General features: G+C 43.1%; 1 protein-coding gene across 1 annotated transcript in view; it reads left to right on the top strand.

Moving 5' to 3' along the window:
- The window catches only part of TANC1 (tetratricopeptide repeat, ankyrin repeat and coiled-coil containing 1), a 236,068-nt gene that overhangs the window by 146,035 nt on the left and 62,471 nt on the right, over positions 1 to 27,562 (top strand). The window contains exons 7-9 of the mRNA XM_019636822.1: positions 8,244 to 8,374; positions 9,419 to 9,605; positions 21,746 to 22,138. Of these exons, the coding sequence (XP_019492367.1) occupies positions 8,244 to 8,374; positions 9,419 to 9,605; positions 21,746 to 22,138 (711 nt within the window). The remainder of the gene's footprint in view (positions 1 to 8,243; positions 8,375 to 9,418; positions 9,606 to 21,745; positions 22,139 to 27,562) is intronic.

The raw sequence follows: 27,562 nt of genomic DNA, 5'->3' as shown, positions 1-27,562 counted from the left end.
TTTTTAACACCCTTCCCAGACTAAGCTGTTGTACTCTGTGGTCCTGTAGCTCCATAAATTCTTGATTCTTAGCTCTCTGTTTAAAATTTATGTAAATCAAAACCAATGAGCACTTTGAATTTGTTCATTAATTTAAAAGTAACTGGATTTATATGTAATTTGCATATTTTAACCATCTGGGAAGTGGGTGATACGGACAGATGAATATTTTTAGTGTAAGCAAAACTTGTTAAAGTTTGCATCACCTGAATACATCTTTAGGGAAAGACATTCTACTGTATTCAGTGTTTTAAAATATTTTTTAAAAACAGTATCTTCTACTCTGGTAAAAAAGAGTGACTTAATGAGGTACACAAATAAAATACAGTCCCCTCTTTCCTGTCAAATGTTCCTAAGAAGCTGTGTGTCACAGAATAAGCTCTTCACAAATAAGCTTCCTATTGATAAACCAACATACTGTTTAGGGGGAAAATGTCATTTACCCACGAAATAGTACCTCTGCCTTAAAGGAAAATAAAATAAAAAAACAACAGATAAATTAGAGAGGAATAGTAAATTATAATAGGATTCGCAGCTGTGTTTCTTTGAATTAGGGGCAACTATCATCTATGTAGGTTTGCTTCAATCTATCATTAACTACATGAGCAAGCTTTGATGGGGAGGGGTGAGAAAGTTTTATTCTTATGAGTCATTGCTCAGTGAATATCAATCTCAGAATATGATGAAACGTTTTTTTCTGGCAATCTAGCAAGTAAGACTGACACATATGAAACAGCAGAATAATTAAATACAAAACTCTTATTGGGAGGAGCTGATCTTTTTTAGATATAATATTGATGCCTTATGTTTCTGGTTACTATTTTAGACATTCAGAAAGATGTAGAGAATGAAAAAGGTACAAAGAAGAATGGCACTTGTCTACCCACTACTCAGTTTAAGAAATAAAACGTAACTATATTTCCCCCTGATTTATATTCCTCTTCCTTTCTCAATAGGTAACCTTGCTCCTGCTGTTTAATTTTCAGCTTCTTAGAATGGTGATGCACTGTTTAACCAATGGTTGAATATGGTTTTAGTTAAATGAAAGCGCATACCTGGTATGTGTGTGGTGAAAAGACTAGAGATAGAGGATCCATTCATCCTGCATTTCCTTGAATAAATATTAAGCACATCCCTATGCTGTGAAAAGCCCTAAGTTGGATGCTATTTGAGATGGGTTATTAAGCGTAGGTCTTATCTTCACAGAGGCTTAGAGTCTGGTTGGGGATTAAAGGCCTGTACACAGAGTGACTATAAAATGAGGGGGAAAGTAGTGTTGACGAATCCAAGCTGTGTGAGGAATCGGGTACAGATGGAGGTGCTGAGCCAGGAAAGACTTAATTGGACCTATGGCTTAAGATTTACCTGACAATGCATAGGATGGAGTGAGGCAGGAAGTAGACTAGGATCAGGGAGAATGGCTAGGACATGATTCCTGTAGTTAAGTGAGAGAATAACATCTCAAATTAGAACGGGATCAGGAAAGAAGAGGTGATGATGGGCAGATTCTTGAGGGATTGCAAGGATCTGGAGTTGCTAGAGACTAAGACGACTGCAAGTCTTTGAAAATACATTAAGAGGGCACTGGAGGAGCAGGAACTGACCATTTTGGTTTGAGTTCAGTTTCAGGCATGTTGAGTTTGAGGTGCTGGTGGAACATCTAGGCAAAAGTGCCCAATAGAGAGTTGGGAAATCAAACTGGGGCTCAAGAAAGGGTTCAGGATATCAAACAGGCAGCCATTTGCTTAGAAGGAACATGATGAGATTAGATGTGTTAGGCTAGGGAGAAGGTCATTGAGAGAAGAGAACTGAAAACCTTTGGCATTTTATTCATGAGCTGTGAATAAGGTAGAAGAAGCACCAGCGAAGCGGTAGGAGGAAGACCAACAAGATCGCACAGTATCCCAGAACCACGGATTTTTCCCTGTGTGTCTTTTATGACAGTTGCCACTTTCCCCCTCACAGGATGGAGTATTTGCAAGGTTGAAGTCTATAGGAATATCAAAAGGGGAAACAGACTGTTTAAAAAAAAAATTCTTGTGTCTAACATGCAATTTCAGGAGAGTTGAGGGTGAATGAGTTTAAGTTGTAGGTAGTCAATAAGGAAATGGAATTGGTGAAGATAGATCCCTTTTTACCCCAAGGAGTTACGAAAGTAAGGGAAGATGAGAAAACAGTTACTAGGGTGAGGAGTATGTAAGACTGTGACTTCTTCGTTTATTTTTGAGAAAAGAGAATTTAATACAATTGGACACTTAAAGCAGAGAAGTGTGAGCTGTGGACATCTAGACATCTTCACTACCCTCTCAGGGGTCCATGAGATCAAAGCTCTTTTCATAATAACACTCAGAAGGTATTTCCATGTCTGTTGCATTGACATTTGCACTGACGGTGTGAAAGCAGTCATTGGTAAAACTTCTGATGCCTCAGTACACACAAAGGTAGGGGGTACCTGCTATTTTAGGGCCACAACACGTGGTATTTTTTGCCACCACTGACTTGCATCAAAAATAATTCACTGAAGAATGCCCTTGACAAAGCACTGAAAATAATGAGCGCTTTAAAAATCTTGACCCTCGAGTACTCATCTTTTTAATATTCTGTGTTGATGAACGGGGAAGTCCACAAACACACTTCTGCTGCATGCTGAAAGATGATGGTTGTCGGCAGAAAAAGCACTTGTGTGATTGTTTGCATTGCATTCTGAGCTAGTCTTTTTCTTTTTTTTTTTTAATGGAAGATCATTTTTACGTGAAAGAATGACTGGCAAACCATGGTTATTTGGAATTGGGTGTTTGATATACATTTTCTCAAGCAGGAACAAAATGAACATGTCACTTCAATTAAAAAAAAAAGAAAAAAGCCTGACAAGATTAGTTGCCAATGATAAAATTTGACCTTTCAAGTGAAAATTAGATTTTTGGGAATTTGCATCTGTCACATTGAGCTTGACGGCTTCCCAGGACTTTTTAATTGAGATCTGTGGTGATATTAATGAATGTGAGATTTTGGTATTGTATAATAAAATGTGTCAACATTTGCAAGATCTACAAGACCAGGATTTTTGAAATGACCCAAAGCATGGTGTTACAAAATCTTGCATGGGTAAAAATCCTTTTGAAGTATAAAACAGACTATTGGATTTTACTGTAATAGAGTACAAAAAGTTCATTGATATGGATTCAGAGGCCAACATTGGAACTAACCTTTAAGAAACAGCTACTTGTCAAGTTTTGGTGAGGTATCATAGAATATCTGTAATTAACTGAAAAGGTTCCTTCCTTTCCCAACTACATATCTGTCTGAGGCCACAATTCTTGACATGCTTCAACCAAAAAATCATATCATAGTAGATTGAATGCAGAGACAGACATGAGAATCCGCTCTCTTCTATTAAATCAAACATTACAAAGAGATTTGCAAGAATGTAAAACAATGCCCTTCTTCACTAACTTTTAAAATTGAAAATATGGTTGTTTCTTATTTAAAATATTACTTAACATGTAATATGTTTTATTAACTTAAAATATATTGATGTACATTTTAGAAATTCTTATTTTTAATTTCTAATATGATAAATGTCAACAGACATAACCCACATAAGCGAAAGCCCTTTGGAGTCCTCTATTTTTAAGAGTGAGCCCTGAGACCAAAAAGTTTGAGAACCACTGGCTTAGATGAATGAAAAGAAGAGAGGGAGAAAAATAAAAACAGGTGAGAAAATTGACCCAGAGTCTCATAGTTATCTAGATTTGAAGGGATGAGGACTTAGATATAAGTGGCAGTATTACTAAAGAGAAAAAGGCTAATTCAGGACACATTTTGAAAGAAGAAATGGTTAGATTTGTTGATAATTTCAGCATGGACTGAATGAGATAAAAAGCTTAACAATAACTTGTATGTTAACTGTGTTTTGGTATTATTAACTAGAAGCCAATTATTGACAGAACCAGAGCAGGTTCATGGGTAGATGTTCCTCTGTAAATACTATTTTTAGAGATCCAAGGAGGAGGGAATGGTGATGGCTTAGGAGAAGGACTAGCCAGAAAGAAACAGGAAAACACTTGTAAATAGAAATCAGGGAAGGCTAGAGGTTAGGCAAGAAGTAGGCCATAGATAGATAGAGGCAGAGAAAGGGGCTTAACATCAGTCAAGGCCATGTCTCACTTAAACTTGATTCAGAAGTGCTGTCTTGGAAACTGACATTAAGTCAAGTGTCAAGGTCACTTAGCTAGTAAATGGCCAGGCATTGTGTACAGTGCCCAATGCTCTGTCGAGTTTGAAGAGGATGAGAGCAAAGAAAAGGATTCTCTTGAGGGAATCGTCATTGGTAATCTCCAGAGACTTTCATGGTTCTAACAGAGTCAGGAGGAGGGAGTGATTAGACGGGACATGAAAGCAGTAAATGTGAGCCAAGTTGGAATAGTTTGATAACCAGAAAAAGGAGGGAATTTGTTGTCTTGAAGGAATAGTGAATTCAGAAAGTTACTGACGGCAGAAAAATTATAAACAGAAAACTATTTTTTTTTTTGGTAAGAAAATTTAAGCACATTATAGATTCAATCCATTGAAACCAGTGAAAAAAAATGGGCTCTTGGTGTTAAAGTTGGCGGAAATAATGACCAACTTTGATATAATATCTTACCTCAAAGATGTTTGGCTTATAAGGCATTTTCCACATTTTTTTGAGCCTCATAACCTATAAGACGTGGGTTGTGGCCTCTTTTCCTAATGAGGAAAGCAGGTCATACATAGGTAGAGGGCAGAGGAAGGGTCCAGGATAACATTAGTGTGGACAAGTCCTTTGTTCTGTAGGAACGGATGAGGGATGCTTATAAAGGGCACACATACGATTGAAGTAGGATGATGGTAACTGGGGAGCTGGTCAGTTTATGAGCTGCACCCTAATATTCATGCCCCAAATATGGTCCAGCAGGTGTGAATAGCTAAAAAAGAGACAGATAGGAAGTTAATCCAAAAAATTCCCTGTGCCTTTCTCCACGTGGTTATTCCACAGTGGTGTGACATGCAGGACTCCTTGAAAATGTTGGAAAATGTTGGGAGGAATTATCTCTCCATTTGCCTAGTGGATTCTTAGGGAGTGAAGCCAATTACTCTCTCAACTCCAAATACAGCCATCATAAATTCTTTGGATATTTAAATCTGCGGGATGTGAAATGTTACTAAAAGATCTTTCTTCCCAGCCCTTATCCCACTGGTGTTGGGTATGGCACACCCATTTTTGACGAGGTATTTAATATAAACTACACAAATGAAAATAGACTCTACCTTTAAGGCGTCCCAGTGGATTTTTGGTTTGGGGGTCATTTTGGAGTAAGAATTAGCTTCAAGAAAATCCTACCTGACTGTGTAAATCTCAATATGTGTGATCAACTCTGGAAGTAGAAATGCATTTCCATTTCACAGTCAAGTGTATCAGTTTGAGAGCCCAGGCAGCTCGTCTCTTCTAAACTGGCGCTGTCACACTTCACCCAGGCGTCCTCCTGCCAGAATGAAAAGTTCAGTGAGGGAAGGTTTGAGAGTGAGGGAGGGAAAGATGCAGACGGCTTGACGTGGATTAAGGAATTCAGACTGAAGGGGGCCTCTGAGGGGAAGGTCACTAGGATGACATTTGAGAAGAGAGAATAATATGAAAAGACAGTTGGGGCGCTTAATGGAAGAAATAAAACTGCAGTGGCTTAATGGATGTGTAAACCGAGACAAAAAACGCCTGCTCACTCATCCCGAACCTCAGCAGGGTTTTGGAACTTTGGTAGCAACAAAGTCCAGGTTGTACAATTAAGAGCACAAGTTAATGATGAATTTGGGCATCTCATGTCAATTCAGACATTAAACCTAGAGTTGCCACTGCTCCCCAGTTTGTCTGAGTTGGAGGTTGAGGGCAGGGTTGGATAACTGGTGTGTGTGTGTGTGTGTGTGTGTGTGTGTGTGTTTAAGACCTTAACAATCTGGAGTGTCTGTCAAATGCAGTGTAGACAGACACAGCAGTGACTCTGCCAGGGACATCCCTCACTCCCTGCAGCACCTACACACGATGCAGGGTCTTGGAGCAAACCCCAAGTGAGCCACAGGCTATGGCCTTCTTTGTCTTCAGGGTAAATTTTGTGACAGCCAAGCTTGTGCAGCTGCTTTCTGCCTCCACAGCAGCTGCCAACTGGGAGTCGTTTCTGGCTGCTTCCCCAGAGTGTTTCAGGTTGAACTAGAAGCAAGACATTCTGGGGCACAGTCACAACTGGGTAGCAGTGTAGAGTTTGTTTTGGAAGGAAAGGGGAGCGTGGAGTAGAGAAACTGCCAGAGTTCTGCCCCCTCACCCACGTCTTCCCCTTTTCATCTGCATCCTGTTCTCTCCCTCTGGTCCAGCTGCCATGGAAGATCAAGCAGCTGCTCTGCCTGAGCCTTGGGGTGAGGGAGGCGGGACTGATCCTGTTCTGAAGTGGTTCAGCCCTTGGGTGTGCCTGGGTTGTGTTGATCTGGTTTGGTTCCTGCTTTCCTTACCCAAATGCCCATGTACCTTGAGAAATCAAAAGTGGTTGGAGAGCTCTGGTAGGAAGGGACCTGCTGTAGAGTGGCTCTGAGGGTGTGGTTGATCCGCCCTGGGGTGGCTCCCTTCTCCCTGTGGGTTTGAAACCACTGCCCCCTCATATTATGAATTTCACTCAAGTGATCCAGAAACATCGGGGCTCTCTTAACCGAGACAATCAAGCCTTGGTTATTTCACCCCTACAGTTTTCTGGAGCAACTGAAAAACATCCATGCTGGTAAACAGCTTTTCTTCCCACCCCAAACATTGGGAGCTTTTGAGAGCAAGCAAGGGGGGCAGTGCTTTTCCTTTCCTGAAGATACAGCCACCTGGTTTTCCTTGTCGCTGCCATCTTGGGAGCATGACTGAGCAAAGCTGATGTGTGCGTGCGGGTAACACAGATGGCCATCTCGGCGCTGCTTATTTTGATTTTTTGTGGTTCCTTACAAAAGGCAAAGTTAGCATTGAGCTTTGGTGGCGATACTGCAGCTCAAAGGTAACATAGCTATTTTGGTTGGCCTTTCCTCATTGTGGTTTTCTAAGACCAGTATCTATTATCTGCAGATTTCCACATCTAGGGAAAATTGGTTCATGAATGTATGACTCTAGGTATCTAGACAATTTAACAAAAAAAAGAACAAAACATTAAGATGAGTGACTGTGTTACAGGTTGCATATTGTTCTTAAGTTCTCACTTCTGGCAGCACCATTGCCTGATGGATGCTGATTTTAAAATGTAAGAGAGGTGTTAGAAGAATGCGAGTATCATTTTGTCAATTGTAAGTAAGTACATACCCTTAGGCTTTTGGATACAAGGTTAACCTACAGGTCAACATTTATATCAAGCCCAACAATGAAATTCTCTTAAGTGCAAAACGCCGGGAGACCAGAGAAAGGAAAGGCTTCTGAGCATGCCCTGTGACCTTCAGGTAAAAGGTGCTTTCAGCGTTCCTGCGGAACACGCTGAGAACACTGCCCGATTTTTCCACATCTCCAAATGGACAGCACAGTGTATGAATGACTGGGTCCTGTCTTGGGACACATTTCCCTGGGATTTAAAATCATTTCCATGGGGGCTCCTGGTGCTTGACCCTTGAGTTGGAACCCTGATTGTCTTTCACCGTCGTGGAGCACGAAGAACACGTTTCCACCAAAATAGTCACACCCCTGTCTTGTTTAATGAGAGCTTCCATTTCAGTTTCGCCCCAACATCTCAGGAGCCTGGGCCTCTGTCAGCATGCCTCTTGGGTTTTTCTTTATTTCAGCTTCCTGTGGGCATTGGCCCCACTGCTCTCTTAAAGAGGAAGATGAAGGGTGGGGTAGGCCTTTTGCTACTTGTGGTGTTGAAAGTACCCGTTTTCCACATGACAGGGACATAGGAATCGCTGTCAGATAGCAACACTGTGTTCTTCTGGTGCAGGTCAAATCTTTCACCCGTTGCACTGGGACTTTTCTCTTTCACTAGTTTCCTAACCTGTCACAGCCTCTTAATTAGAATGTATTGCTAGAGGACAGGCAGCGCTGTCAAACTTTGTGCATCTTAAAAAAAGACTGCACGAAAGCACCGAAAGCACCCGACAAGCAGCTGTGGTGCCAGTTCCTCCAGATGCGATACTGAAACTCCCCAGAGGGGCACCTTCATTGTTTTCTTTCTTTGTTCCAGAAGCAAAGGCCGATAATGAACCGAGCTGTTCGCCGGCAGCTCAAGAACTGTTGACAAGGCTGGGATTTTTACTGGGAGAAGGGATCCCAAGTGCCACACACATAACCATTGAAGAAAAAAATGAAACCATGGTAATGCCCGAGGACAACGCTGCATTTCACACCTGCTCAGAGGATGAATGAAGGGATAAGCCTCTTATCACCTCCCCTTCCTGAGGAGGGGAAGTCATTGTTCATTCAGTCGAATGAGTGTGGACGGTTGTGTATTGAAATTTATTTCAGTCCTTGTGGGGTTTTGCAGTGGGGAGGTGGAGAGAAGCAGAAGGGTGCAGAGCTTAAGAAAATGTCCACATTAACCTTCCAGGCACCACCCCAGAGAGAAGTGGCTAAATGAATTAAAGTGGCTGAGAGAATTCCTTAGTAATGATACTGCTTTTATCTTTATAGCACCATTCTTCTCATCTGGCTGCTTGGGTATATGCTTCCCTGTGCTGTTTTAGCAGTTGAGATTTTGGAAGGTTCAGTGAGGTGAGGAAAAGATTTATAGGAGATGAGGCAGAGACAAAATGAGATGAGATCAAATGGTTCATCTACCCGAGAGCACACCTCATCCTAGGGAGCAGCAGCCTGCCACTTGGAGATGAGATGTGTCCGTTTGAATAGCAATGAGGGGCCAGAGCGTCGGCCCCCTGTGGGGGTCTCTGCATGGGTGTCATGCCTCGATTGAGATTGCAGTGACCACCAGTCTCCTTCCCCTAACCCCAGAGCCCATAAATCTTCAGGAATTGAATCAGGTTGCAGCGCTTGTGAAACATTACAAAAACAGAGTTCCCAGATTTTCCGCACCGAGGTCAAAGAGCCCATTTGTCTTCTGCAGACTTGAGATGAAAGGAAGTCTGCCTGCTTGCTATTTCTGTTTTACAAATGTGCATTCCTACTACATTATTTCTGAGACTGCCCTTTCCGTAGAAAAGAAAATCACCAGGGAGGGAAACAGGACAAGGATGTTCCTCCTTTAAAATTTGGGAGACCATATAGCTAGGAAGCTCCAGAGATGTAAAAACTCTTTGTGGCTTTGCTGTTTTCGGGTTTATTGTCTTAGCATCAAAACCAACAAGAATGTGTAGCAGCATCCTGTGTGCGCCCTGCTAACGCCTCCTTCCGTTCGTCTTACAGTGCACAGCTCTGAGCCAAGGCATCAGCCCTTGCTCCACACTAACAAGCAGCACCGCATCTCCCAGCACCGATAGCCCCTGCTCAACCTTGAATAGCTGTGTCAGCAAGACGGCAGCCAACAAAAGTCCCTGTGAGACCATTAGCAGCCCTAGTTCCACCCTGGAAAGCAAGGACAGTGGAATTATAGGTAAGAAGCACACTGCTCGATAATGGAATGGCTCAGTGCACGTCAGCCAGAGCATTCATTCACCAGGCACTTCGTAAGAGGGTTTAGCGTGGTCTGTGAAGGTCGACCCGCCGGGGCCTGCCCTGTGCTTTGCAGACAGCCCTGGCTGCACGCACAGCAGAGAGAAGGAAGCATCGGCTTTTACATTCCTCGGTGTCTATGTTATAACACTGGGCTTATTTGGCTAAAATATTTCCAGATCAGATCTGGCCTGTGAAGCTACAAAAATCTCCCCCCCTCACCCCCCCCCAACAATGAACTGTATTTATTAAGGATCGGGTCCCACCAGGACACATAGCGCGGCAGTGAAATCCCTGCATATTGTGAGGTCTCCCCAGCCTAATCTCAAGGTCACTTATGTCCGCATTTATTTCCAAGCATGTGTTCTTCAGTTTCTTGTAATGGGATCGGACCACGGTTTTCAGGCCAGGATTTTCTAAGGATGTGCCCACTCTGTGCCTCCCACCCCCACACAGTCGGGGTGCTTGTCCTAAATTGAAGGTCAGGAGACACGGACTCTAGTCCTGATTCTTAGGCTGCTTAGCTGGGTGACTTGAGCAACCTTTAACTGAGTTCTTTGCACACTTCTTTCCTCTTTGTAACATGAAGGATTCTGATTAGTTCTGTAGTTCCTAGCCCCGGGTGCACATTAGAATGATCCAAGGAATTTTAGAGCCCTCATTTTTACATCCCGTCCCAGACAGACTGCATTTATGTTTCTGCAGGCGGGCCTGGGTGTCTGTGTGTCTCAGGTCTTGAGCTGGGCGCCTTTCAGATAACAGACATGTGGGTCCCCTGGATGGATTGTTCGGGTCCTCCTCTGCTCTGAGATCACGCTAACATTTATGGTGCTCTGCTGAACATTTCAAATCCTTCCATTTTGCTGAGTTATGTATGTGTCTCTGAAGGATATTTCACATTTTATTATGGACTGAACCCCACTCACTTCCACATTAATAGGAATCACATGGAATGACATTTGAGCTCCTTATTTTCTTCGGTGACCTACAATTTCTTTCAAGCAATTTGCAAAACCAAGTTGTAGGTTCACTCAGTTTGTGTTTTGGAGATTGCTCAAAAGACCTGTGCGATCCCTGGAACTGGGTTGTGGGCATCCTGGTGTCAACCTCACCATCACTTGTGAGAGACCCTTAGCGTAAGGAAGGCGACCTCTTGCCTCAGGTTTTCACCAGGATCAGGACCTTTGCTGGGGTTTTGTTTCATTAATTTCTTTATTGAGATACAGTTCACATACCATAGTATTCACCCATTTAAATCCTTGCACCATTTTTACTATATTCACAGTTGTACAATCATCGCCACAGTCTGATTTCAGAACATTTCATCACCCCAAAAAGAAACCCTGTACCCATTAGAAATCATACCCCCCCTCCCCCCCCTGCTTCTCCCACATCACCTCCAGCCCTACTTGATCTACTTTCTGTCTCTGTAGATTAGCTGATTCGGGACATTTCATAGAAATGGTGAGTTGAGGCTTTTGTAGCAAATTGACATTCTTCTCACTCAGCTTCAAGCTGCTCCAGTGAGCTTTTTTGGCTGGTTCCCCGTTCTCAGCCCACTCTGTGCCCCCACCTGCTGTTTAGTCTAGTCCAGCTAACTTTTCCGTGTGACTTCTGCTCTCCTGCCCTGTCCCTCTCTGCGCTGTCCACCGTCGATGACAGATCGCTGGTATTCTGTGATCACCAGACGACTTTCTTTACGGCATTCTTAGCTCTTCTGAAATTTCCTCTCCTCCGTGAAGTTTATTTTCCTTCAAGGAGTTGGCCGGTGCTACAATTTTTTTTTTTGCTGTTGTTGTTGACAGCCTTTTACTTTTCATTGTGTGTTCTGGCATTGGCGTCACATGCCTCTTACTACATACCACCAAGCCGGTTTCTTATTTTGACAGTTGGAAACTTTTTCAATAACAACAAAAAAAAGACATTCATTCATTCTTCTCTCTTTGCTGTCTCTTTTTCTCTCTCTCACTGAGATACAGTGCTGCAATTTAAAAAAGTGTCCTCAAGAGAGGAAAGAAAAGTTGCTGATTTGCTTTTTTGTGCTATCAGTGAAAGATGGAGCTGGAGGACTATTGAATCTCTTACTTAGTACTTGATGTAAATACAGTTTCTGCTCAATCCCAGACTGGTTAGTCTCCATATTATATGCTCTCCATAGTACCTCAGTATTGTTCTTCAGTTTCTTTATTCTTGTGTTTTTACTTTTGTCTCTCTACGGAAAGGGGTCTCATGTATATTATTCCAGCTTTTTTCAGGGCTCCTCGCATGGTGCTGGGAATGAGAAATTAAAGAAAGTGAATTGTTGCTGCTATCAAGTTTCATTGAAGGAGGGAGCATTTAGTCGGTTTATAAAGAAACCTTGCAGGGTTCTCATTCCAAGTTGGCATTATCAAATCTTTCAGTGTAATTGGTATCTGTATGTTAAGCTGCGTCTTGCCCTTCAAGTTCAAGGACACATTGCATAGCATTGGAGCTGTCCTTCCTTTCTTGGCCAAAGTCAACATGTTCCCTTAACTCAGCAGAGGAAAGTGGGAGGAACCAGGATGTGGAAGAGCCCCAGCCTGTGGAGACTGTGCTTCATGTTGCTTTAGCTGATCTGGTGCAGGAGATTGGGACTGTAGGTGGCCGAAAGGGAAGCGCTGTGCTGGTGACAAAGTTCCTCTGTTCTCTCTCCTTCTGTGACCTGCAGCGTTAGACTCAGTTGCCAAAGGACACATCGGAGGTGTGGCAGGGAGGAGAAGGAAAGAAAGCAAGTATTTCCTCTCCAGACAGACTGTAGCCACAGCTCTTTGAAGAGGCAGGAGTGGTGGGGCCAGAGGAGGGAAAGCACTTCCGCCTGAATTAATACAGGGTATGCGGGTGCCACTGCTTCTGCAGAAAGCAGGGACCTGTGTGTGACTCAGTTGTGGCTGTGTGATTGCTGAGGGTGGGGTTGTCTTTTTTTCTCCCTGAAGAACAATGCTTGTGTTTATAAGGTGTAGCATGGGAATGACGACCTTGGGGCATCTTAAATGTTTAACAGTAAAACACAAAGCCCAGGAACACAGTGATCCTAGCAGGCAGAGATGGAGGGGAGATACCTTGGCTTTCTGACTTGGAAGGCCTTGCAGCTGTTTGTGAAAGAGGCTGGTTCAGATCTGTGTTCCTCATTACTTAGGGCCTGAAGAAGAGAGGGAGAGAGAGGCCTTCTGTTTAATTTTCCATTTTAAGTTGTTGACGATTTGTCAACCCAGAGAGCTGAGGTTGGAGGGGCAGAGGTTTGGGGGTGGGCTGGTAGAAAGTGCACACAGCTGCCATGGCATGACAAGTTTCGGGGAACAATAGGCTCCCATACGGAGCTCAGAGCAGGATTCCATGTCCGGCATGAACATCGTTTATTTGGGACATTTAGGGGACATTTCAAACAGTGCAAACCCATCTTTCAACATTCCCAGACTTCCCCTTCTATTGAAGCTGATTGCCATCATGCTGATGATAGTTGATCTAAATATTTTTGCCCAGCAATGCCTGACGGGCAGCTTGTGTTCCCAGATGCCCAGACAGCCTCCTCAGGGCTGCCACAGGGCGCCCTGCCTGTGTTCTGTTTCCACTGGTTTTGATATATTGCAGGGGAAGAGAATTTGGTTTTTAGGAACTGCTTCGTAGAAGAAAGGGCAGCCTAATGACTATTAGAAGAATTTGCTGGACCCCTTCCAGTCTTTCTCTGTGGAGGCCAGGTCTTAACAGAACCCTCCCCATCCCCCATTCCAACTTGATTGTGTTATACAGAGGGGAGTCCCACTTTATCCTATTTCAGGAGGTCCAAGTTCTGCCAACATAAATGTCTTCAGAAGTATAATAATTCTGTCATGTAGAAATACTGTCTAAGCTGGATGGGATTAACCAAATTCCCTATGAATATCTTTTTTTTCTTAAAGTAAAATTCCTTAGTCTTTACGTATTGAAATTATTGGCATTACCTAGAAGTTAGTGTCTGATTTTTCAAATTTGCGACGTAAAAACCTTTTAAATGTGAAACCCAGCTGTACCCAATCACCGTATAGTAGCTTTTCGATTTACTTGCTTTGAAAAGGAAAACTGTATAAAGAAGTGGCTTTTAAAGGTGTTTCCTCCATGCCTGAGAAAACGTTTTTTTTCTTAGTGATACTCCCTGGGTATAACTTGCTTCCAGCTGTTACAAATGGAAACTGTAAACTGTATTAGTCCCAGCTTAGAAAAAAAAAGTATATGTTTTTTTCGGAATCTGTGAAAACCAATCTGATTAAAAAAAAAAAAAAGCACCCCTGAAAATAATGGGTTTTAAAGCACGTTTTGACTTAAACATATTGTTTAATGTTTGTTTATGCCCATATTCTGATCATTATTTTATGTGTGGGGGGTATTTATTTTAAGGAAATGGGCTTTTCTCTATTTAGGAAGAGAGAGGATGGATATTAGATGAGGAGAAACAAACAAAACCCAGCATTCCTATCAAGATTGTAAACAACAATAAATCTTTTCCATCCATTAATAGATATGACTAGGAGGAGGACTTATGGGTAGTAATTAGAAAAATTCTGGCTGAGAAATAGGCCCTTAAAAGTCAGCCATCCCTTCTGTTCCCTTCTTCTGCTATCTGCTTGTAGCCGCTGACACTTAGAGTCTCCAGGTGACTTTTGCAGTGTGCTTGCCTTTGAGAGCTGGTATCAGATAGCTCCAGGAGGGGAGGGGAGGGAATTCTGAGTGGACGGTGGTCACATCTTCCCCACGAGGCGTGTCTCCCACACAGAGCGGGTGTGTCATTTTTACCTGCCTGGCTGCCCAACACCTGAGCCACCACATTCCACCAGGCCAGGTAGCTTTCAGGATGATTCATGCTCAGAATATGAAAAGGGGAAAGCAAGAACTTGGGCTCTTCCTGCTGCGTTTCCTCTTTCTTTGGGGAAGGGGGCGGGGGAGGCTTGCATATGCTTTTCTCCTTCTCACTTGGAAGCTGGGGGCAGGTATAAATTTAGGCAGGGACATTCCTTCACAGAAACATTTCTCCTGCAACGGTGACTTCCAATGAAATAGTGGACATTTGAGTTAGTATCCTGCTGGTGCTTACTAGATAGAGTTTGGCAATATTTGTTTTTCTGCTCAGTAGCTTAGGACATTTAAAAAAAAGTTATCGTGGGCTGACTTTTACCTTCTGGGTCTCTTCTGTGCCCTCCTAGCTGGTAAAATGAAGTGGTTCCATTGGTAGCTTTAGACCTTTCATTTCCTGGACTTTGTGTCCCAAGGGAGATGATCAGACACAGCAGGATACAAAGAGGAGTTATTTTCATTTTAACTTGTAGTAAATCCTGCCCTTTTGATTTTATGCTAATGCTGCTTTGTTGCCACCTGTACTACCCTGCTTGCTAATAAATTGAAATGCTTTGAAATTGATTTAGTAATAACTGTTTAGTGTTTCAAATCGGTGTTAATATTCATTTTCCCAGATTGCCTGCAATTTAAAAAAATCATCTTTAATTATAGATGCTTGCTTTTTTTTTTTTTAATCTCAGTGGAAGGAGGAAAATTTGCCTTTACATATATAATTCTGTAATTTACTTAATGTGGGAAAGAAACTGTTGGTGATGATTCGAGTCAGCGAAGCACCTGCTGTTATTTTTATTCAGACTGTGGTTGTCCTGTCAGTGTACCAAGCATTTATTGGCACCTGCTGTGTACCAGGAGCAAGTTTGTCCAGTACTGGGACAAAGGACAGTAAAGATAAGGCACGGTACCTATTTCAACACTTGTCCACCTGTGAGTCCAAAGAATGGTCTCTTGTCCGATGGAGGGTCTTGGGCAAGTTGTACATGTACAGACTCCTTTGACCTGACCAAATAAATTGCTGAAAAGAGTTTAAAACATGGCAGTGGTTGCCACCTCTGTTGGAAGATGTACATTGTGGGTGCATAATAATACCAACCACTAATAGTGCCTTGTGCTCTTTTATGGAAGATTCCAGAACTTTATGGAGCCATTTGACTATGTCAGAAGCTCCAGTGTCTGTACCTTCAGTATACAGCTGATGGAGGCTTGAAACGCTGCCCTCGTGTTTAAATCCACAGGCTTTTTTCCCCTGGAGACTCTTACCTGTTGTGTCAGACTGTAGGGCAGTGTGGCTGAGCCAGGCGGGCCTGTCCTCCCTTCCCCCAGCACCCTGCTCCAGCTGATCCTTTAGGTGTTTCCACAATCAAAAGCCTGAAGAATTATGCTATGAATGCATGGCTCAGGTCCCTGGCCTTGCTGCGTGTCATAGCAGAGCACGGCTTGCGCAACATGGTGAGCACTGAGCTGGAAATTCGGTACAGAGATCTGTCTGTCACAAGCCGCAGCACAGGGCCCGGTGCAAGGCCAGGAGAGGAGTGGGGCTCTGCAGCCCTGCAGTGCTCGGTGCTGGCCCCCCGAGAGCCAAGCTATTGTCCGTGGAAAGTTGCAGAAGAAGCCAGAAAGTCCCCTGGACTTTCTAACTAATGCAGGCCACCCTCCCTGTGGCAGTCCAGGGGAGGGCAGGTTGGCCTGAGTGCTTTCACTGGCGCCCTTCCCTTGCTCTGCTGAAGAAGTTAGGAGCAGTCACCCCAAGGTGAGCCTCAGACTCTGTTCCCTCTGTGGTTGTTCGTTTGTGGGTGGGGTGGAGGGAGAAGCACCGTCAGGCATTTGTGGTCAGGAGGTTTCATTCAGGCTGGGGTTGTCCAAGCAATCCTTCCCTTTGTCACTCAGGGAAATCCCAACTATGTGGTGGCAGCTGGAACCATGTGTGGCCTGAGTGCAAAGGAGAGAGGCAAAGCTGCTGTCAGGTCAAGAAGAGCAGGCTATTTGCGAGCTGCTTCTTTGACTTGTCTCTTTGATCTTTTCCTACTCATTTATTCTGTCTTTGCAAAATTGTGACCTTTGTTTAGTCAGGTTGAAAGACGTTGTATCTACATTAGTTGCATTTTCCTTTTTTGTTCAAGTCTTCTCTTCCACTTTTATAAGCAACTCTTATGTTTCTTTCCTGTTTGATCTTTAATTCACTGGTTCGGTGTTTTAACTTTTAAACGGTTCCTATCAACCATTAAGCTGAATATAGAAACTTAACCATGTTTATTTTTTTAGAGCTACGTTATTTTTCTGTAGTTGTGTGGGAAGGAAAACATTCTTGAATACTGATCATCTATGAAGCCCTTTACAGATGCCCTTCTAACTTATTTTCTCCACAACTCAGGGAAGGACAGAGGGTTCTCTTAATAGAGCCCTGACTTTGAAAATGGGGGCTGTAAGACATTTATGGAGTGCTTGGAGGAAATTTCAACTTCCGCATTTTTTTTTCATCCTTTCAAAATGTATATTTTTGTGTGTGGTTAATATAATCAGAGTAGTGCATGTACATAATTTATAAGTACATGTATTGGGGTACAGTCTCAAATTTTTTTCTAGGAAGAGTGTGGTGTGATGAGAACAGTGTAGAACACCATTCTGGAGTCCAGCAAGACTGTGGGTGTTACGGGGCTTTCCTGTCCATGGGGTTCCCATGAGTACTCAGTGAGTTGAGATATGATAAATTAGGTTTAGGACAGAGCTCATACATAGTAAGCACTGTTACAATATTCATGGTAGCCACTTGTTGGCTTTTTCCTAAGGGTGTTTATTTATTTATACTTAACTCCTCCTTAATGGATTTGAAATGTTCACAAACAGACATTTAGTAAAATAAGATTTTTCTTTGCAGAGAAGGTATGGGCTGGGAAAGGAAATAAGAGAGCAAGAGAAAAGATGAAGTCAAGAGTTAGGCTCATAAGATTTTCTTCACTGTGCTTATAAGTGGGAAGAAAGTTTTATTCTTCAGTTTCCTAGTAGCCAATATACAGAGAGAAACATAATCAAATAACATCAGATGGTGTTTGTCAGATAAAGACAAAAATGTACCCATTCCTAGTCCTGGGCCCTGACAGACACACCCACACCATGGGTCCTCAAAACTGGGGAAGCCAAGGTTTGAACCCAAGCCCCTTGCATTTTTCATCTCTTGTCTTTCCTGCAGCTCAGAAAGAATCCTGCTCTATCTATGTGGTATCCATTTGTTATCAGTGGCCCTTAGTGCCTAAACAATTTTGAGCTAATGGTATAGTCAGTTTAATTTTCTTCTTGGTGATCTTTTAAACCTATAACATGATTTATCCCATCAAAGTACCTACTGGGCCTTGGACTGAAACTGATTTTTTTTCCTGATTCTATTTTAAAGTGTACATTCAACATAGAAAGACCCTTCAAGAGGCAAAGAGGGGGCAAAGGAAAATCAAGAAGAAGGAATATATTTTTATTGCAGAGTCTTTCATAGCAACACATTCGATGACTGAGGGGCTCGATCTCTGCTTCCCCCACCCCTCAACCGGTGGCTCCCTCCTGGCTGCTGTGAGCCCATGACTGGCCTCTCTCAACTAGCCCCCTGCCCAGGGGCTGCTGCTTTTAGCAAGGCCAACGTTATGAACTGCAAAATATTTGTTAGCCACAGATCATGACAGAGCAACTTTTGCATGTTGAACACTTTTCAAGGCAAAGAGAGTTTTAAAACACACTGCATGTGCAGCCAAAATAACTGATATTGGACATTCCATTAAGAGAGAGAGAGAGAGAGAGAGAGAGAGAGAGAGAGAGAGAGAGAGAGAGATATTGATGATTGAGTGTGGTGGCCGTGTATGTGTCCTAACACATTCTGAAAGTGCTTTGGAAATAGTATAGCACCGTGTACTAGTATAGCATGTCTGGTTAAGTGTGCTGTTACTGCAAAGGAAGATAACACACTGTCCCTGGCTAAAAGGAAGTTTCAAACTATACAGAGAGTGAGAAGTAGCCCATGCGAGTCAGCGAGCAACACCCAGGCTAACTGAGCACTCCATCGTGCGGCACAGGCGAGCCTCACAGCTCGCTAACACCAAAGGGCAGATAAATCACTCATTTACAGAACCCTAAATGTTGGAAGAGTGTTTGAAAGCTGGTATGAATGATGATGGCAACTCTTAATTGACAAAAGCTGGCATCTGTACTGGTTAAAGGAGTAAAATGTTAGGATTTTTGAGTTGTCAGGGCACTTCAAAGATTATCCAGTCTCCAAAAATGTCAAATGACACACTTTTTAGGGTTTGTTTTTTAAAGTCATTGTAGCTAAGGGGTGTGTGTGTGTGTGTGTGTGTGTGTGTGTGTGTGTGTGTTTTAACTTGAAGGTGACTGGATTAACTTAATTAGAAGCTTGGGTTTCTGTTAGCCTGGAAGGGAAAACGGGTTTTTGAATAGCCTGTCGTTTGTTGTAAGAACCAGCTTTCTCTTTCTTGGAGACAGTGGAGCTGCCCTATTTGGTGTGCTGCTTAGGTCGTGCAGGGAACCTGGACTCGTTGGGCCTTTACCTGCCCCGCTGAATCTGCCTGAGGGCGTAATTGTACCTAAGCAGAGATGAAAGCACACTGCCTGGGCTTCAAGCCATGTAGGTGGATCTGGTATTGTATCCCAGGAAGGAATACTGTGAAGTGGGGCAGTCTCAGTGGGGCATCTTTGTGGAAGGGCCCGTGGCTTCTGAGCTGCTTGCTACCTGTCTCCCAGGGCCCTGGTGAGTGTGGGTGGTGGAATGTGTCTCCCAGCTGAACTTCATGAGGGTGGTGGGAGCGTTTCCTACTTGCAAACATATTGTAAACTTGTAATATCCTGCTTTTGAAGTGGCGACTCCATCTGGGCCCTCCCATCTCAGCTATTGTTCCTGCAGCTGGGGGCCTTCCTCCTATGCCCGCTTTCCTTCCGCTGTCTGCCAGGACCTGAATGGTGCCGCTCCTCAGGGTCTGGGCACTGTGAGAACTGGACCTTCAGCCCTGCCGTCCAGGAGCCCTGACCAAGCTGGGGTCCCTTCTCTCCTCATCTGCTTTCTGGGACCTGCTCCCAGTGCTATCACTTGTAACAGGAAGTAAGGAAGTCCCTTGTCTCTGTTCCCACTGCTAGAGGTCTGAATTAGGACTCAGATCCTTGTGGATCTGATTCTGAAGTGTAGGGCACTTAGGGAGAGCAACTGGGGAAAACATCACTTTGATTTCCTGTTTACTTTCAACTTAAGGACATGTGCCTGCAAATAAAACAGCCACAACTATAAAACCAAACAAATCACCCCTACCCCGAGTCTGGAACTTCTCTGTAACTTAGATATTGAGATAGCCTGGGAGCCTAACTAATTGCAACATGTCTATAAGAAAAGCATTCCGAGTTCCAAACACTGGACTTATTGTAACACAATCATACCTTATTAACAGGTTTACGATTAATAATTACGATGAGTAAGCAGTAATCTCATTAATAGAGTCTTCATGTGAAACACTTAGCACAGCCCTTGACATGGTAACCTTCCTTTAAATGTTAGCTGCTGCTATTACCACCACCAGCAGCACTTGTAGAATGGAAAGAGTCATACGTGCTATACTTCTGCTCCTGTGAATGGCGTATTAAAAAAGCACACAATGAAGGAAGGCTGCGACTGATGCCAAATAGATGGAGAGATGAGTGTTAATACTCCTGATAGAATGCTTGGAATTGCTGGGAATAATGACAGGCACCCAAAAGGTGTGACAGGTCCGTCCCAAATCAACCCACACTTTGGTTAGAGAACCATCTCTAACCCATAACAGTGAGATAAAATGTAGTGTCTGGACATAACTGGAATAGAAGGTTGTGCATTGGCTCATGCACTGAATAAGCAAGTGTTTATTCGCGTGCTTAGCATGTGCCAGGCGCTGTGCTGTTCAGAAAAGGAAGAGGTCGGCTGATGACAGACACTCTAAAGAGAGAGGCTTCCGTGTGTAGGAGGGATTTTTAAATAGAGGAGCAGCAGAGCAGCAGGAGCGAAGTCAGTTTTAGAGCTGTACAGAATGCCCTGTGGTCCCAACAAGGAAATTGTTTTGTCTTTACTTCTAAACCTTAAAAAGCGTTGTAAAAATAAACCAAACAAAACCCTTGGACCCTTGGATCCTAGATAACAGATTCTGTTGGAGCCAATTCACCAACCTTCTGATAAAAGTGTGTGCTCATGGTATTTTGATGAGACAGCTTAATCCAGGCTGCTGGGCTCTGATACACTGTGACCCAGTGCACCTCCATTTAAGCCTAGTAGTTAAGGACCCAGGCTGCTAAGATCCAAACAGGGAATACAGAGGGATCAGAGGACATGGCTGGCCCCTGTTCTGCAGGACACAGCCAGTAATGGGTCTATGGTGACTTGTGCTTGCAAGGGGATCGCGTGTGGCTCTGCGCCTTTAAGTTGGAAGGGGCTGTTTGTAGAAGCTGCATGGGGTGCCTAGTCCCACTTTTCATCATCATAGTCGTCGTCTTCTGCCTAGATGCTCTTCTGCACTGGTTTTCTTTCTTAGAGGTTAAATTTTAATTCTGCAGCCAAGCGTCCTTCTCGTGAGTGTGCTGTCCTTGCGCTGCTTCCATAGAGGTTTTCCATCCTGTGCCACCAAAGGAATAAAGTCAAGTCAGCCTCCCTGCATACTCTTGACCAGATGGTATAAAGTTTAATTCTAAAGATCAAGTTCTCTGCTTGACTTTATCATTGAATTCTTGTTTTTATAGATGTTTCTCCTGCATCTTTTCTCCAGTAATCGTTGTGTGGCTCCCCCCCCCCACCCCCGCCCCCATACAGAAATGTTGTTAATTTGGAAGAATTATTAAAAGGTTCAGAGGCATTGAATGAGAGATGAATTCTTTCGTGAGCAATTCATCTGTGTTTAAAAGAGAGGCTACATCATTCCCAAATGACACAGATATACCGTTAACTCGCAGACACTGTTTTGAACAGCTTTTTCATTATCTTCTTAGCAGAGCTTTCTCCTCCCCTGTACAATGTTTAGCAGTGTATTTCCCCTGATAAGCAGCATTCTTCTAATGCATCAAAATACATGGTATGAAACATACTTTGATAAAAATCTGTGTGGACTAGAAAACTTTCCCTTGGTCATGGGGAGGGGAGAGAGAGAGAGAGAGTGTTTGTGTGTTTTAACTCTCGACAGCCCCAGCTTTGCCTGGCCTCCTTCAAAGTATTTTGGTCTCTCATTTCAGCCACAATTACAAGTTCATCCGAAAATGATGACCGGAGTGGCTCCAGTTTGGAGTGGAATAAGGACGGAAGCCTAAGGTTAGGGGTGCAGAAGGGAGTGCTTCATGACCGCAGGGCAGATAATTGCTCCCCAGTGGCAGAAGAGGAACCCACTGGGTCAGCGGAGAGCGTGCTGCCCAAAGCGGAAGCCTCAGCTGGAGATGGTCCAGTCCCTTATTCTCAGAGCTCCAGCTCACTAATAATGCCACGGCCCAACTCAGTTGCAGGTAAGGCTGTGCTTCTCCATGGGAGGGTTATTCCGCTGGGTCTGAGGTGCCCCGTGTTCACCCTCTCCACTTGGGAATCTAATCCAGACACGAGCCAGCTTTGCGATTGTGGGCCAGGCCCTTACCTTTTCTAGGCCTCAGTTTACCTGTGTGTAAACATGAGAAGGCTGCACTTAATGGGCTTTAAGCGATCCTTCCGCTCTGGAATTCTTTAAATCCAATATTTAGACTACATGGCTCTTTGTATCTGAGGGAAGAAATTACCAAAAACTCTGTCTTTGTTTCTGTTATGTTCTGAGTAAATGCATGACTTTAATTACATCTTGGTAAACAGGAATCGTTGTTTAGAGTAAGTTTGTTAATATCAGCTCAAAGAATTTCTTTTCCTTTTCAATTACAGCTGACCTTCAGTATTATTTTATATTAGTTTCAGGCACACAAGCATAGTGGTTAGTCATTTATATAATTTACAAAGTGATCCCCCAATAAGTCTAATACCCACCTGGCACTATACATACTTATTGCAATATTATTATTGACTGTATTCCCTATGCCTTGTATCCCTGTGACTATTTTGTAACTACCAATTTGTACTTCCTGTAATCTCTTCACCTTTTTCACCCAGTCCCCCAACCTCCCTTCCATCTGGGAACCATCAGTTCTCTGTGTCTGTGAGTCTGTTTCCGTTGTGTTTGTTAATTTATTTGGTTCCTTAGATTCCATGTATAACTGAAATCATATGGTGTTTGTCTTTCTCTGACTTATTTCATTTAGCATAATACCCTGTAGGCACATCCATGTTGTCGCAAATGGTAAGATTTCTTTTTTTTTTTTCATGGCCAAGTAATATTCAATTATATATATGCACCACATCTTCTTTATCTAATCGTCTGTCGATGGGCACTTAGGTTGCTTCATAATCCAACTTTTCAAACTTATTTTTTAAAATTGAGGCACATCATACAGATAGGAGGTCCAATTTCTGTATAATTCTGTTATAAGGGCTCTCACAGCTTTAAACATCCGCAATGGAAATGAAAGCTCTCAATCAAGGAAATGAAAACAGGCCACACCGACGTGCCTTAGCAAGATGGGGCAGCTGGACCTAAGAAAATACAGAAGTGATGTGACTGTCGCTAGTGGACTGGTCAGTGGGTGGTTGTCAAGCAACGAGAGTAGGAAAACCAGGGGTGGGTGGGGGAGAAGACCTCTGCACCTGAGCTGTCATGCCTGCTTTTAGGTCCTGAGTTTCTCAACTTGGTGCCCTTGTCTTGAATTTAGAAGAGGAACTTGTTTTAGTCGTTCCCTGTTACCAACATAATGCTTAAAATTTCTCCTCTGCTAACACATGGACCCAGCATCTCTCTCGCTACATCAAAGGATTTTTCTGTAATTTATACTGCTCCTTTGGGAAGTGGCAGGCCACTCTGGTTGTCGTTGGGTGTTTTTTTACAGTGGAACGCTGAAGCAGCTGATAAATAAATGGCCCTAATGGAAAAGCTCTGAGACACAACTCTAATTTGCTTTCAAAGGAAATAAAATGGCCTTGTTCCAGAAGAGAGGTTTGGTATGTCTGCCAGAGAGAAGTACTTACACGTATTGAGTGATGGTTCTTCCAAAAGCTTTTGTGTCCTCCCACCACCATCCCACCACCTACAACATCATATGTTGCACCCAACGCATTTTAAAAAAGATTTACCTAGTTATCATGAATGGCTCATTTGTATTATCCCAGAACTTGATGGTTTTATTGACTCCAGCAAAAATAGCAAAATTGTATTCAATTTCATGAAGTTATTTGCAAATTGGGAAACACATTAATAAATTAATTCAACAGTGTTAAAAGCACCCCATTTGGAGTGATGTTTTCTGCTTGGCGGTTCTTTCATGTGGTCCCCTGCCATGTGAAGTGACAGTGGGTGTGAGCTGAGCTTTTCCAGGAGTCTGTGGTGATTACAGAGCAGGGCTGTCTGACTTCTGCTGTGCTCATTCATTAGCTTCTACGTACGCACTTGAGTTAGACCTCCTGTGGAATGGGAGGGTTTTACCTCTGGGTTTGAGCAGTGACTGCCTGGCCTAATGGGTTTGCTTGTTTCTTCCGTGTTGCACATTTTATGAACTGAAAACATATTTTGAAAGGAAATAGGAAAGTGTAATATCGCATAGTATCTGTTGAGAAGCTGGGAGTCTGGTAGGCTCTTTATTGCCTACCCTCCTTACCCCTAAAGCTGAACCTCAGTTAAGAGGGAATGGCAAGATTTTTCAAGTATTGCTAAAGAATAAAAGATTCAGGTTGTATAGTTCATGCAGCACTGTTTGTCTAGAAGGCAAGCGGCTACAAACAGGACAGTAGCTACACTCAGTGTTAGAAGGATGACAGTAATATGTAAATCTCTCCGAAGCATTTGCATGTGAAGGTGCATGTAAACACAAATAAATTGCCTTTTGATAGGAAACATCAAGTGATTTGATTTAGTGTATGCAGAGTAAGGACTGGCAGGTGAAGAAAGACCGATGCCAGGCCTCTGTTCACTCTGGTGCTGGTTCCAAGGAGCCTGGTCGCTCCGGGGAAATGAGCATATGGAACCAATTTCTAAGGTTGCCATCGGTTACTGTCATTGAGCCTGTCACAACTGTGGTTGTCTGTCCACTGTTATCTGTCTAGTACAGTGAAATTTTCATGTCAAAGATGATAAAATAAGTTGGCTAGGTTTGGAGATTGTTTTACTATACAGAGATTTTCTTTGCAAAGACATTTGTTAGAGTGGAGTTGGTTTAGAATGGTGTAGTCAGGTCATTACTGAATGGCACAGCAAAATGTACGGCACGGACATCTTGTTCCTTTATTAAAAACAGAATGAGAGGCCTTAAAAATGCTGTCTTAGGTCACCTGGAAGTTGGATAATTAGGATCTACTATTTTTGCCTACATTTTTTTCTTCTTTCAAAATACTCCCTAAGTGAACCATAGAGCACTGTGTTGAGTTTCCCAGGAAAACAGCTTACACAGTTACCAGCGAATTTTATTCAAACTCTCACTGGTAAGTGCCTGGACTTAATGGCATTTACCTTTAATAGGTTAGTCCATGATGCTCCAACAGATGTTTTTCTTTGCTCTGCTTAGGGGAGTCTCCCTCTGCTTCTGCCCCCACCCCCCATCCAGCGCCCTCCCCCACCAAGAAAAGACCTCTATCCTGCTGCATATTAGAATGATATTACAATGTACTTCTCACCCAGATGTTAGACACAATGTGTGTGTACAATGAGTGTATAATTAATTTTATGGTAGAGATATTAGCAAGTTTTTTCAACATGAAATTATTGCTTTACCTCTGATTTTTCTTGGCCCTGAATCGTGTGTAGAATTTTGAAAGCATTTATGGTTAAATACCAGAAGTGAGTCTGATTCTTGTGTTAGTAATGCCTGAGAAGCTACTGTAGGCATGGGTGAGAAGAAGGCAGAATGGGGCCCAAGCCACCTGCTCTGCAAGGTGGGGAACCCCTGGGCGCAGAGCTAAAGCCTCACTGCTCCTCCTCGCCAGTGTCTTTCTCAGTGGCTTTGACAACCCCTTAGAAAACAGCGGTAGCAGGCAGCTGGTGGCCTGCAGCCCTGCCGAGCGGTGGTCCATTTCGACGCAGCTTAATCATGTTCAAAATAGAGCATCAGACAGAGCTGTGGAGTTGCTGGGGCCACTTATTGCATACTTTGAAGCTGAAGCTGCGGTGTCTGGAAATCTGGAAACAGGCATTGGAACATTGGAAACCTCACCATCTCCTGCATCCATGTCAACCTAGGGCTTTTTTTGCAGTCCTTTCTTTGGGATCATTTAGCTCTTTAGAGTCTCAGATTCTTAATCTTTTCGGTTGTCACAAAACTATAAACTGAATGTCATGTTTTAAGGGGTCAGAAGAAGGGAAATAGGGAACCCTTTCGAGGCCCGAAGCATCTTTCTGTTCTCCAGAGCCGAAGCAGCAGGTCAGACATTCGTGGCCGTTTCGGCTCTGAAGTAAACGGGCTTATGGGTTGCACTGTGGCTGTACCTTCTACTTTGGCCTCGGACATGTGGGAGTATTCATGGTGAGGCATGTCGAGGAGAGGGGTATTTACAGAGGCCCAGGTCAGAGGCTCAGATCCCAGGCAGGAGCCTAGAAATAGGTTCCAAGCTGTATTATAGGAAGCAGGGGTTATGGTGTGGTCCTGCTGGCCTTCCGGGAATTTTCACAGGCCTGGTTGTGAAGGACCTGGAGAGAAGCTAGAGACTGCTTATTGAATTCCCATAACTTAGGCCCATTTGTAAGTTCTACGTAAGGAATTAGCTGAATTTTTCTAATGGGAAAGGTTTGCGTGTATATGCAACGTGTTAAACAGCCTGTGGATATGCACCTAAGGGATACGGAAGCATAAGTTATGTCTGCTGTTGTTAAGTCAAGGTGTCAAATGTTTCTCTGCAGACTGGGGAGGTGAAAAAGGCACATTGTCCATTGCCCCTTGGAAAATGCAGCAAGAGGGGACATGCCATGATAAGAGCCAGGCCATGAGCCACCCAGGTGCTTACTGAATGGAGATGGAGAAGGGTGGTTCTCACAGTGAGAAAAGAAAGAACTGAGGCCTCAGGCGGCAGATGGTGCCGGTCAGCGGCTGGATGCTGCGTGAGAGCCAGGAGGTTTCCAGCAGACAGATGGCCCAGCTTGACTTCTGTCCCTTGAAACTTGGTCCTGCTAATGATTTCTCCAGTCCTGAGAAGGCTCAGCTCTTGGAATGTGACTCCCTCTTCCTCCTTATTTGCCCTTAGATGACATCTGTGTTTTATTATCCTGGCAGATCATCATATGTCTAAGAGCGACAGTACTTTATGTTGGGCCACGTAACCCACAAACAAAAATTAGGTTAATTTTATTTAGATTTCTCTTATTGTGACCTACCTAGGATATATGTGTAATTAAGAGATTTTTTTTTCTTTTTCTTTTTTTCTTAAGGCTCAAACATGTACTGTATATTTGCTTCTAAGATTTACTGGGAATTAGTAAATTTATTTTGCATTGGTTATTTTGATAATCCATCTTGTGTATGTTTGAATAGACCCTTAATGCTTGTTAAAAGGTGTCTATGTGCTATGAACCTTATTTGATTTGATTAGAGGTAAATGCAACTACCTATTTTAAGAATTTTTAAAACAGTACATATATATAATATATAATGTGTTACATATGTAAATAAATAAGTTTGAAGCTTAGGAATATGTTTATTTCCAATAAAGTCCACACGGCTACTTTTACTGCCCGGAACTGACTTTCAGGGCTCTGAGCACTGTGGGAATTGTATATGCAGAACCTGCTCCCTTAATTAGCAAGGTTGAAATTCTTGCAACCGTGGCATGCTCTTTGGAGCTGCAGAGAAGTCTCCAGTACCATGCTGCATGTTTGTCGTAAGTTCTGAAGCTTAACTGACACTTGATTGTCGTATTTCTTCATAAAGATTTATGGGGAAGTCTGGCTCTTTCCATGAAAAATGGAGAATTTTCCAACAACATCAACATGACTTTGGTTTAAGAAA

The sequence above is a fragment of the Hipposideros armiger genome, unplaced genomic scaffold (assembly GCF_001890085.2).
Source record: "Hipposideros armiger isolate ML-2016 unplaced genomic scaffold, ASM189008v1 scaffold_30, whole genome shotgun sequence".
Classification (NCBI taxonomy): Eukaryota; Metazoa; Chordata; class Mammalia; order Chiroptera; family Hipposideridae; genus Hipposideros; species Hipposideros armiger.
The sequence above is the reverse complement of the archived record's forward strand: the minus strand, read 5'-3'. Positions and strand labels throughout refer to the sequence as shown.